Raw genomic sequence first — 12,986 nt, 5'->3', positions numbered from 1 at the left:
TCAAATCGTTTTAATCTCTTTTTACTTTTGTCTTTCTTACTTTGACACAGGAAAATCTGTTTGTTATTAAAGCAATTTAATCAGATTTCTAGGGATGTACAGTGCATCACGAGACATTTAAAAATCGATACAAGTGTGAAGGGATCTAATGATAAACTCAACCTACGATTCAATATGATTTCCAATACAGGGTTTATGCTACGATTTTCTCACAGTTTACAGAATGAGCTTGCAAATAAATCATGACTGAAAAAGATTCCTTTAATTATTTCTCAGACAAAAAACAAAATTTCTGAACTGAACTATATATATATATATATATATATATATATATATATATATATAAATAATAATAAACCTACAAAATATATTTTCCCTTATGTTTAACAAATCAAAGAGAATCCCTTTTCAGGTAAAATGTGCAAAACGACATATTTGTCCTCTTAAAATTGTCAAGTCTTAGTTTGTGTATTTGAAGAGATTTGTATTATTAATTTAGTTATCGTATCGTTTACCATGTATTGGAAATTGCATTGAATCGTGAGTGTATTGTTACATCCGTACCGATTTCTGCATCTCTCCACCCACTTCTGTTTGTTTTTGTGTGGTTGATGAAAGTGCAAAGACATCAAAGTACAGTATTTATCTGTAACAGCCAGTCTCTGTATTAATGGTCATATCACAAAATCTGCCCTTGTTGTCATTCATCTGTCTTCCATTTGTCTACATTGTGTTTTGTTTTTTTTACCATTACTGCCCTCAGATCAATGCACTCAAGTTACGGGTAAGAAGTTGTTCCATCAATTGTCCTTATAGCTAACAATTAGTGTAGTGTAGCCTCTCTGTTTCTTTCAACGTCTGTGTGTGTGTGTGTGTGTGTGTGTGTGTGTGTGTGTGTCTCCCTTACACTCCCCTACACATGCCATACACATTAAAAATGCAGGAGAATCTCATGGCAAGCATTCACATTCATGTTTGTTAACTAACAACCAGCATCTACAATTAGTTGCTGACTATATTAAAGAGATAGATAGGATACATATGTGTAGATGTCCATGGCACACACACACACATAAAAGAAACCAGACCAGGGTTACTTCTATCAATTTGCAGAGTAAGATAAGGCTGGGGGGAATAAACAGACAAAGCAAGAGACCGTGAAATGGACGAGCACAAGATGAAAAGAGGGTGGTGGACTTGATTCCTCGCCTGGCAGAGGAGTGACGCTGGTCGATAAGCATGACAGCAGTGAGACAGGACTGGACACATGAACACACACACAAACCTTCCTTTTCTCCCTAACCAAGCCTCTTTCTAAGTAAAACTATCCCAATACAACCACAGCTGGAACAGAGTTCTATTTCGTTGTTATATACTCAGAGTGTTGCCTGTCCGTTCCTGATTGACCCGTCATCACGAGCTACAGAGTGGCTACGCACACACCTCCAAGAGCACAGACTGGAGGTTATCAACCAGCAGGTAAAGACGCACACAAGCACACAAACACACACATGAAGAATACACAAAAGAGGTCATTGACTATCCTGTTGCATTTGCAAACACGTTTGACACACCTACACACACAGAAAAAAAAAAAAAAAAATCAATCAACTCTAAACCTGACATATCGGTGAGGTAACTTTTATGTCTGCAGGAGCCAGTAAAACCCTCGCTTTGAAACACTTATTTGAAGTTTTTTATTAGATGTCCTTTGATTGATCTTTTTCCTTCTTGTCTGATGAATTCAAGTCTATTTTAAGTCCATTAGTATGACCTTATCATTTAGTTGCCACCACTGTTTGACAAAGCGTATAATTAAGCCACCTTCACTTTACTCCTCCATGTGTCCAGTTGTTGATTTTAACAAATGATACGATTACATTAATCAATGTTGGACTGTATTACTCATTACTTGCTAATCGCTATTTAGCAATTACCAAATCAGTGTCATTAGTTATTACACCTTTAGATTTTGTGGCATGGTGCTCTTAAGAAGATTGAATATCTCCTTTGTGATCTGTGTGTACTGCCTTATCACAGCATCATTTTCATCATCTTGTCTTTTTTGCTATGACGATTAGGCGTCTCTAGTATGTGAATCCATATATATATATATATATATATATATAAGTATATACATACATTATATAAGTATATACATACATATGCATGGGAAATGGGTCAAACTAAAGAATCAAAGTGCATGTCAAATAAAGATGATGGATTTTGTAATTTTATGTAGATTACTTGATGCTAGGGATGGGTACCGAATTCGGTACTTTTATAGGTACTGACCGAATTCCGTCGGTACTACCGAGTACCGATTCAAGTAAAATCAAACGGTACCATGTTTCGGTACCTAAACGGCGTTACCTTTAAACTGATCATTGATTTCAACCTGTTTTCATTTGACGTCTTGATTAACAAGCGTGCTGACGATCGCACTATTTTTTTATTTACCTCCTCGTCTGGTCCTGTCTGCTCACCGCGGCCACTAGCCACTAGCTGCTGCCCTCTTCCAACCCGGCGCAGAGACGAACAGCCGGCTCTCGGCCTGCTCGCCGCCAGCTGCTATCTCTCCAATGTCTACCCGGGCTTGGCCTTAGTCTGCCTCCAGATTGGACCTTCCTTACTCCGTTTGCTTTCTCCATTCTTCTGTAGATCAGTCATTAACAGCTAGCAGCTAGCTGCTGCATCTCTGGTCCTCCGCTAAAACTCCGATCTTCAACTCAGGAATATTACCTGCCACTTTATTCCAAACTGCCTCGCTGAAATTAAATCCCTCAGACTCCTGCGTCATCCTCGATATGTTCACAGAGCAGCCCGACTCAACTTTGTTTATTCCAACCATGCTATGCCCACAATACTGTCTGACCGGCGCTGCGCCGCACAGCTACGACGTCATCACAACAAATCACACGTGCACTTGCAATTTTTTTTTTTTTTTCTCCTCCGTGCACTTGCCACCTGAGAGCGCTCCTCTGCATTCTTTGATAACACTGCAACCTTCATGTTACAAAATGCACGTTCACTCAACAATAAAGCACTGCTCATCCTGGATTTTATATTGTTTTGATATATTTTTTAAAGTTTATATTTTCAAACGCAAAAGTACCGAAAATTGGTACCGTTGAGTACCGATACCGATTCCCAGGTACCGGGTATCGGTACCGTATCGGTTCAAATGTGAACGGTACCCATCCCTACTTGATGCTATAAAACAAGGCTATTGTACGGAAGAGGATTAGGGCCAAGTAGGAGAAAAAAGAGGAGGAAAAAACAATTCTTTATGCACTTCCAGAAAATAGTCAAAATTTTGAGAATAAAGTTGAAATACAATGTTGAGAAAAATGTCAAAATGACAAGAATAAAGTCTACTTTTTGAGTTTGGTAAAGTAGACTGCAAGCTACAACCTGATTTTCTATCAATACGTCTAATATATGTCTAAAAAATTCACATAAATTACATAAAAGCAGATTTTCCCAAAACAATAGTTATGGTAGCCTTCTACCAAGAATAGCTCATTTATGTTTAGGGGGATTTTAGTAAAATATTGTGGTTATTGCTCATTTTATGACATTGATGAAAATCAGGTTGTATCTTGCAGTCTACCTAACTGTTCAGATAGACACCCTTTCTCTAAAACAATGGTCCTCTGATGACTTATTGACACAGGAACAACAAAATTGTGAATATCATTCCAACTTTACTAAACACAAAAAGTAGACTTTATTCTCAACATTTCAACTTTTTTCTCGAACTGCATAATGAAAAAAGAAAAATCATTGTTATTTGTTATGATTGACGGATGTGATTGACTCGTGATTGGGACCTTGATACCATGGCTTCACCAAATGCTAAAAATGGCATCTCCCCCATTTAGGATATTTTGGCTTACTTTTTGTAAATTGGGAGGAAATAGAGCCCGTCATCCTTCTGAATGTACAGTCTATGACCTAAACTGTAAATAATGTTGTTATTGTTATTGGGGATAGTATATTGCTGTATCATCAATAAATTGTGAAATCCAAGGTATTCTTACAACTGAGTTATTACTCTCAATAGGATAGTAACTTCATGACGTCCCTGGAGCTGGCGGTCAGATTTGGAAAAACCCTTATCATCCAGGAGATGGATGGAGTTGAACCTGTGCTCTACCCGCTGCTGAGGAGGGACCTCATCACACAGGGTAAGCACACACTCACAAACACCTTTTTTTTTCTCATGCGAAGTTGATGTCGGAAAAATAATTGATTCTGAATTACCAATCACTGGTTGCTCACTAAAAAGCTGAGCACTCATCTCTATCACACGACTACTTTTCTACACTGTAGTGAAATCCCATTTTGAGGGATATAGCCTGAACATGAATGTTGTTCATGAGTGCAAACTCTTAATACACCGTGATATTATCTACTCAAGTTTAATTGAATAATTTTAATGTGAGCATGGAACAGTCTGCTGAAAGATTTACATTGTGCACCATGAAGAAGTTATGGTAACTTAAGGTTATGGATATGCTTTAATTGTTGTTATGATATTTAAATATGAAAACTAATCCTAAGTCATTGAGTATGTTACTTTTACTGTCTGACAAAATGCAAAAATGCAGCCATGAATGAAAGTCTGTGGAGTCAAATCACATCATCACACAATCATTTCTCTACTCTTACGTGTGTGTGTGTGTGTGTGTGTGTGTGCGGGTGCGTGTGCGTGTGTGTGTTATTACTGCGGTATAAATCTTTTTTACTGTGCCATAATGTCAGTTTTCAGGAGGCTATTATAGACACTTTTTCAGTCAGCTAGTTTGATGTTAAAATATAGAGATATATTTGTATTGGCAGCATATGAAGAACTTTGGAAAGCCTGTAATAAAACTAGACAATTATGATCTTTTAACGTGAAGAGTGAAGTGCTGATGCCACTGAGGACTTAATTCTTCTGTACACATGGATAACTAATTCCTTTATTTCAAGCATGTAAGTCTTCACACATTTTATTCATATGTGACTGTGTTATCAAAGTGCTGAATATAACTTTAAGTACACAAAAAATGGTTGTTTTCAGACATCTGAATTACTCTGCAGTTATTGTAAATTGATATCTATTATGTCAAATATTTGGTTCTATTTCAATGCTAATGCTACTTGAAATTCTGTAAAAGAAGTTGGGGGAAAAAAATCTTAAGTTCATGCATGGTTGTTTTTGAATCAGCCCTTGTGGTTTTACTTGTGACATTTTAGTTTCTTGGCTCAGATCGTTGCATACCGATCACAACTTGAGGTATGTGTAGACATACCTGTGAAAATGAGAGTGATTCATAAGGCTCTGAATCATCCAGGGAGAGGAGGTGGACTATTTGAAGCTGAATTGGAAAGAGTGGGGGCAGAGAGAGTGTAACAAAGGGCAAGTTATCCACTTAAAAGTAGTGTTGAACAGGATGGGGGAAAAAAAGGCATGGCAGTACTGCATTGCAGACATCTAGAAGACAGAGAGTCGAAGAGAAAGTAAAAAGGTGAAGAAAGGATTTAAAGTGGCCACTCTGACTCTTTTTATTTGTGTCCAACACACACACACACACACACACACACAGGTCCTAGATATGTTGTCCAGATAGGAGACAAGGTCATTGATTACAATGAGGACTTCCGTCTCTTCCTGGCAACACGCAATCCCACCCCCTTCATCCCCCCTGATGCTGTTTCCGTGGTTACAGAGGTCAACTTCACTACAACCAGGGCAGGCTTGCGCGGACAGGTAACACCCCCCCACCCCACACACACACACACACACACACACACACACACACAATCACACACACACACACACACACACACACAGAGTTTAATAGCCTCGCAATAAATTATACCTTTGTGAGTCTGTGTCTCTTTGTTGGAGCAGCGTTGATTCAACTTGATGGTCTATGTGGTCTTTTTCAAAATATACCAGTACGAAGAAATAAAAAGGTTTGGGCATTTCCCAATGTGACCATTGCTTCAAATGTGCTGCGATTTTTCTGTTTTTCAGCAGTTAAAATGAATGTATCACTTCTCAAGCAAAATCCATGTGGAACAAGACTAATTTCATAGTGTGATAATACATTGTGTATACCACAGAATTAACATAGATATAATAATAATAATTCTACTGCTATGGTATGTACAGAGCATGCACCTTATGTTGTAGTGCTGTGTGTGTGTTTGTAGTGATACTTTATGTCCTATTGTCCATTCGTGTCTTTGTATTAGCTGCTAGCCTTGACCATCCAGCAGGAGAAGCCAGAGTTGGAGACTGAAAAAACGAGACTGCTACAACAAGAGGAAGACAAGAAGATACAGCTGGCTCAGTTGGAAGAATCCCTCTTAGAGGTACTAATGCAGACACATAGCATCATACACCGTGAGAACAAAATAGAGGAGTATTCTACATTTCTGCTGGGGCAGCATCCTATACTGTATTTTGTATATTTCAGTAAGCCTACCATTTGTACCTTAAAGGCTTAATTATGTACGCGACTGATGAAAATGTAGCTTTAATAAAAAATAAATTTAGTACCTCCGGCAGTGCAGACCATGTTGTTGCTAAATAGACAGATCCTGTATTAACCCTTTACAGGAAATTATAGAATTGCTAACTCCAACTGTTGGTTTGAAGAGGCTGTAGTAGACACAATCAGCAAAATATATAAAGACCAAGCAGTAGGAGCTGCTAGTGCTGCAACAAGCATGTCGTCTGTCACCGGCTTCCGTCCCATGAACACTTGCAGATGAGTTTGAATGAGCATACAGACGAGCCAGAAGCACAACTGCTTGGTATTGAACCCGTGTTTCTGTGGTGGAGGAGTGCTTTTTCCTCTGCACAACCCACCCACCTTTTGAATGTTAGTAAGGAGTAAAACCACAAACTTTTTGCATTTGCATTTCTTTGCAGTTATTCATGCAATCAAACTTGAAAAGAGAAATGTCTAGGCAGGTGTTAGGTCATTTTACAGCCATAGTAATGAGAATATGGAGCCCAAACATCAAACACATTGTTACTGTTCTCGTACTAAATGGGGCTCCCTGCACTTCCAAGCAAACACATACTGAATTTAATGCATATATATTTTCACAGTCAAACACACACACAGTTGATGGACATTGTGACACTTAGACACTCAACCTCATGTGAACATAACGTAAGGAAAATTTGCACGTGCACACACAGACCTACTACACACATCCAAAGATATTGCCAAGAGCAGGATGTCAGTGTTTCAGTGGTACAAGACATGTAATTATTCCAGAATTGTAGGAGCATATTCGACTTGACATTTCCATGCTCCACTGCTTTCTCATATATTTTATTGGAATTTATTTGAATAAATTGTATCAGTTCATTTCAGAGAACAGATTCAAAAGCATGAAATGGGCAAGCAAGCCAAAAAATTAAAAAATAAAATAAATACTGCACATCTGGCTATAACAAGAAGACAACTTTTGTTGCTGCAACTTTTATCAGACTACACATTTTAGCTAATTGACATATACATGACAACATACTCTTCTTGTGCATCTCCTTCTGTCTTACTTATCAAATACTAACTTTTTTACTCCTGTCTAAGCCTTGCCATATCTTCTGTTTGTACCCATCTGTTTGTCTTTTTTCCCTGTATCAGACCCTGGCTACAGCTCAGGGTAATATTCTGGAGAACAGGGAGCTGATAGACAGTCTGAACCAGACCAAGGCAAGCAGCGCCCTGATCCAGGAGTCACTGCTGGAATCACACAGGCTGCAGGCATCCCTGGACCAGGTACTGGACCTCAGATATGCACACACAGACAGGAAAACAGTATTTGTTGCTTACCTCACTGCACCACTGCAAACTGTATTATTAAAAAAATAAAAAAGGTGACTTCAGAAGAGAATCAGTATTACCCAGAGGATGACTGTAGTGTAATAACCAATCCCTTTACAATTACTGCCATAGTCTTCTACCTTACTGATAAGAGAGATGGACAGAATGGAGATGGAGATTGAGAGCTGCGACGGAGAGAGAGAGAGTCAGAGCAAGCTCACACAGCAGAGACTTTAGGTAGAGGGAGGAATATGACAGAGAAGTACACAGATAACGACAGTCAGAGATTCAGACAGAGACAGAATGTGGTGAGTGTATAATGACATTTATTCCCAGTCTGCAAATGTAAGATGGCTCCAATTTTGTACTTTTGTGTAATTTCTGGAACAAATCAACATCTTACATTCAGTACTTGTACTGAAATTGAAAAGTTTAGGCTGTTATACACAATGATGCACATTATCTAGTGTTTGGGCACAAACATTTCAGCTCATTTTAACAGTTTACACATAAACAAACTCACAGCCATTCGCAGTTTGTAGCACAAGCTGCTACGGACATCAGAATACGCAGAGGCACAAGCGAGGAGATGCTGTAGATGCACTACACAATCATCCTCTAGGGTGCAGTGTTATACCAGAACTGTTTATGTACTTCTACTCAGTTGCTTTTATTTATTTATCTCTCCTCTGTTTCTGTCGTTCTCATATGTACCTCCCTGTTTTTTTCCCACATTTGCTGTCTTATCACACCACATGCTGTCTACCATCATTTCTCTCTCTGTGTCCTTCCATCTTGATTGAAATAAACATTTTCTATTCCACTTTTATTTGTATCCATTCCCATTAAAATCCTTTCCCTGCTACCCATCCATCTGTGGTATTTTCTATAAAACATCTGTGGTTCTTTTTCTGTTGCTTCTCGGTTTCTTTCTCTCCCCCTTTCTCACTCTGTCCTTTCTTTTTTTTCGCTTTCTCCTTGTTTTTATTTTAGGAGCGGGATGCCTACCTGCCTCTTGCGGAGAGTGCCAGCAAGATGTATTTTGTCATCACAGACCTGTCAAAGATCAACAACATGTACCGCTTCAGCCTTGCTTCTTTTCTGCGCCTCTTCCAAAGGGCTCTTCAGGCCAAGAAGGTGACTGGATGACACACAACTCTTAAAGGCCTTGTAGCTCCATTTTTATTCAGCACACCAGTGTGTTAACATGTTTATTTGTAAAACTGTGTTCAGAAGAATATGCCTATGAACTGAAATAACATCAATATAACATCTCTGTGTAAATATACTAATAAGTATATCACAAATTCACAAACCCCTATATGGAGCAGAGAAATGCAAACCATTGGTACCTCACCTGGTCATGTAGCCAGACCTGGGAGAGCAGGCAAAGACAGGTAGTTGAAGTCTCTAGCACACAGATTAGCTTTTTTTTATTTAAATGAATGAGAATACTAATATGCATATTCAAAAGTAGCTTTTCTGTACATACATTACAGTTTGGCAGTAAAAGCTCCAGGTGTAAACTACATTTCTGTTAGCATTTTTGATGAAATACAATGTCACAGTTTATGGGTTTGTTAACCTCACTCATGGGGACATGTCTGCCATTATTGCTTTGTTTTTAGTCCAAAAGAAAAGTGGCATGGATGTTATCTATGAGAGAAATTGCAGGGAAAAAGGCTTAGACAAAAAAAGCTGCATATTAAAAAAAGTTATGACCATTATATAAAGAATAGTCCAAATGTTCCAATGAGACATTGTTCTATATTACTGACATTGTTTTATTGATGGCAGATGATTAAGGCTGATACAGGTAATTAAATCAGGGTAAGGTTTATTGTAGAAATGGGCCATGGTTTGTGCATGGGTAAAATTTACATCAGTGCAGTTTAAAGGAATTGTTTCATATATTGGGAAATACACTGGCGGAGAGGAAAGTTATGAGAAAATTGATACCACTCTCATATCTTTTTCAATATAAGGCTACTGCCAGAAGCTGGTTAGCTTAGCATAAAGACTGGAAACAGGGGGAGACAGCTACCCGGGCTCTGTCCAGCAGTAAAAGAAAAATATCCTAACAGCACCTCTAAAATTGTAAAAAAATAAAAATAAAATAAAAGATAATTTGCTATGTTACATGTACTTACCGTATATGCCGAACTGTTTTTTGGCCAGGTAGGCATAATAACTTTACCCATAAAGTAATTTGTAGAAGTAGTGCTTTTTGTACAACTGGTACAAAATGAATACAAGACAATGCATTTACGCACATTACGTTATGAATTCTGTTGTCGTTTGTTGTTTTGGAATGTTTAATTGAATGTGATTTTTTTGTGTTTTTTTTAATCAACTGAGCCTAACTCAATATTCTTTATTTCAATTATCTTTATGTGATTTTATTTCAGTTCAGGTTAGAGTGATTTATTTTAGCTCATTTTTTGTTTTCAGCAAGTTTATCTCAGTCTGACCTGTGCAGCTGGAGAGCATCATGGGCAGCCTATCACACTGCTGTTCTCCATCTGAGCCCTAAACACTGTCTGATAACCACACACACACACACACACACACACACACACATACATAAGCACACAGACATTGGGTTGAGAGATTGTGCACTAATTCCCCAAATCCTGTGTGGGTTGTTAGAGCCAGTGCTGTCATCCAAGAATGTCACCAGGCAGCAGCTGGTCACCACTGTTCTGTGTGTGTAAGTGCGTGTGTGTGTGTGTGTGTGTGTCTGTAGGGAAGCTTGTGGACACATTCAGTGAGTATGGTCAAAATAGCTCATTGATTCGCACCCTTTGTATCCTTGTTTGTTTAATTTTCCATGAGCTGAAGATGATTCCTGAGATCTGGAAGATAATTTTTAACCTCTCGTGTCTGTCAGACATAACACACTGACCAGTCCTCTTTTCAGCCCTCACACACAAACACATTAGCCGACACGCACAACATCTGTGTTCAGGTACTGTACACCCAAAGTGCTAACTTGAACTATATAAACACAGTTTTTTTTACATGAAAGATTTGCTTACAAAAAGCACCAAAACAGAAATCCAGGCAAGAAATTCATAATTTCTGTGTGTCTGATCCTTATGCTCTAATTCTTCCGTTTACTTTCCTATTGCATTTTTCTTCTTCATCTGGTCGCACCTTTGTGTATTGAAGAGATGTTTCTATTCCATACTGTGTATATTGTATTGTCTGACAGTGTTACTGCTGTCCAACCCCTAAAAGATACTTAGGAACACCAACACTTCTGTTTGATCTTGCCATGGTATTTTTTTACGTCAGAAAGAAAAAGAATGAGAGTGTGTGAAAGAGACGAAATAGGATACGAGTTAAATGTGTCTTTGTGTCTGTGTTTCTTTCATGAACCTGATCCCAGTCAGGTAACCTTGATACGACAGAAAGAAAACCAAAATATTACTGATAACTTATTAATTTTAGTGCTGCTCAAACATAGCTCATGCTTGGTTAGATTTAAAAGCACAGTCACATGCAGTGTGTTATTATCAATGAAAGCTGAGACATTTGAGACATTTGACATTGAGACAAAACATTTCACTCTCTTTATTGATAGCATATCTTTTACTGCTTGTCTCAGCAGTTTATTTGCCCCTTTTTTTAGTCATTTTCCCTCATCCATTGTGTGTTTCTGTGTGTGTGCACATCAGGAAGCAGAGAACACTGAAGCCAGGATCGCTGCTTTGGACGCCAGCTTGAAGAACATGGTGTATGAGTATGTCTGCCGGTCGCTGTTCAAGGTAATTCACACACTTACACACAGAAAAGGAACAAATGTGGTTCTGAGCTTCCCTAAAACTTCCTGTCATCACTCTGGCGATTTGTGCAGGTGATAAGTGGGTAGTGACAACAAAGGGAGGCATTTCATTGATGTAAAACATCAGATGGGTTTGCACTGCACTGCAAAACGGAACCAGTCTGTTGTGAAGTAGAACCTTACAGTTTTATTCGTCTTATTGTTCCTTGTTAAATTTATTGAAATGATGGGATGCTAATCTGAAAAAGACCTCCACTTTTATTACTCATCCTTTGTACCTAATGTTGGTATGAATAAGTAGGTTGTTGTTTTTTCATTGACACTAATAAAAAAATTGATTTTTTAGTAATCCTTCACATTTTTTTTAAGGTCAAAATACAATCTGGCAATGCACAGCCTAAAATAAGATTTTTACTGAACAACTAAAATACAGCAAGAACAGACAACAAATTTATCAAAAAACACATGTAAACATGTATTACACGTCGCCCATAAAGTTGGAATAATGTAGTTTTAAGACACAAACCTCTGTTAATTGTAGTTTCATTTTTCATTGTAATATGTTTGGAAGAGATTAATTTTGAGAAGATATACACATTATCTGTCAAAAATAAATCACATTGTCACAATCATTTCATGGAAAGAGGTAAAAAAAAACAAAAAAACATTTGGTAACGCTTTATATTAAGGTCCTTGTAATAACCATTAAGTAACAAGTAATAAGGCCCTTGTAAGCCCTTACAAGATGCTTATTAACATTATTGTTTGTTTATGAGCTTATATAAGTGTTAATAATGGCATTACAAACACCCATGACCCACCCATTATGTCTTTGCCATGCCTTTATTAATCTTATTTTATTTGCTTATTGATATTAAAATATACTTTATTGCTCATCTATTATAAGTTAACTATAAGTTAACTATGCTTTTTGCAACTACCGGATCTAAAGCGAGAACAATGCCTTATTACTTGTTAATTAATGGTTATTGAGGACCTTATTATAAAGCGTTACCGAACATTTTATTCCAACTTTATGAACATCTGTGTATAATGGCAAGTTGATTTCCTTACCCGCTTTACTCCCTTAATCATTTCTCCCTCACTACTATCACAATTTGTTATATCTGGCCTTTCAGCCAATCAGAATGCAAGGTTCAAGCCAGTTTATTCTGCTGTAGATGCACTGGAGTCTTTGTAATATAAAGTAGTATTATAGTAGTATTCTTATTGATTGTTTAGACCGAAGGCACAATCGGATAAAGACATACATTTACACACTTATACAATCAAACCTCTGCAACTAACACAGTAATGAAGTGTCAAATATTGACCACCAGAGCAATCATTGCATCGATCAG

General features: G+C 37.8%; 1 protein-coding gene across 1 annotated transcript in view; it reads left to right on the top strand.

Moving 5' to 3' along the window:
• dync2h1 (dynein cytoplasmic 2 heavy chain 1) overlaps window positions 1-12,986 on the top strand; it is a 134,054-nt gene that overhangs the window by 60,016 nt on the left and 61,052 nt on the right. The window contains exons 69-76 of the mRNA XM_059330987.1: window positions 764-784; window positions 1,381-1,479; window positions 4,067-4,190; window positions 5,595-5,758; window positions 6,250-6,369; window positions 7,659-7,793; window positions 8,832-8,975; window positions 11,519-11,608. Coding sequence (XP_059186970.1) covers window positions 764-784; window positions 1,381-1,479; window positions 4,067-4,190; window positions 5,595-5,758; window positions 6,250-6,369; window positions 7,659-7,793; window positions 8,832-8,975; window positions 11,519-11,608 — 897 coding nt within the window. The remainder of the gene's footprint in view (window positions 1-763; window positions 785-1,380; window positions 1,480-4,066; window positions 4,191-5,594; window positions 5,759-6,249; window positions 6,370-7,658; window positions 7,794-8,831; window positions 8,976-11,518; window positions 11,609-12,986) is intronic.

Source organism: Centropristis striata, chromosome 4 (assembly GCF_030273125.1).
Source record: "Centropristis striata isolate RG_2023a ecotype Rhode Island chromosome 4, C.striata_1.0, whole genome shotgun sequence".
Lineage (NCBI taxonomy): Eukaryota > Metazoa > Chordata > Actinopteri > Perciformes > Serranidae > Centropristis > Centropristis striata.
The sequence above is the reverse complement of the archived record's forward strand: the minus strand, read 5'-3'. Positions and strand labels throughout refer to the sequence as shown.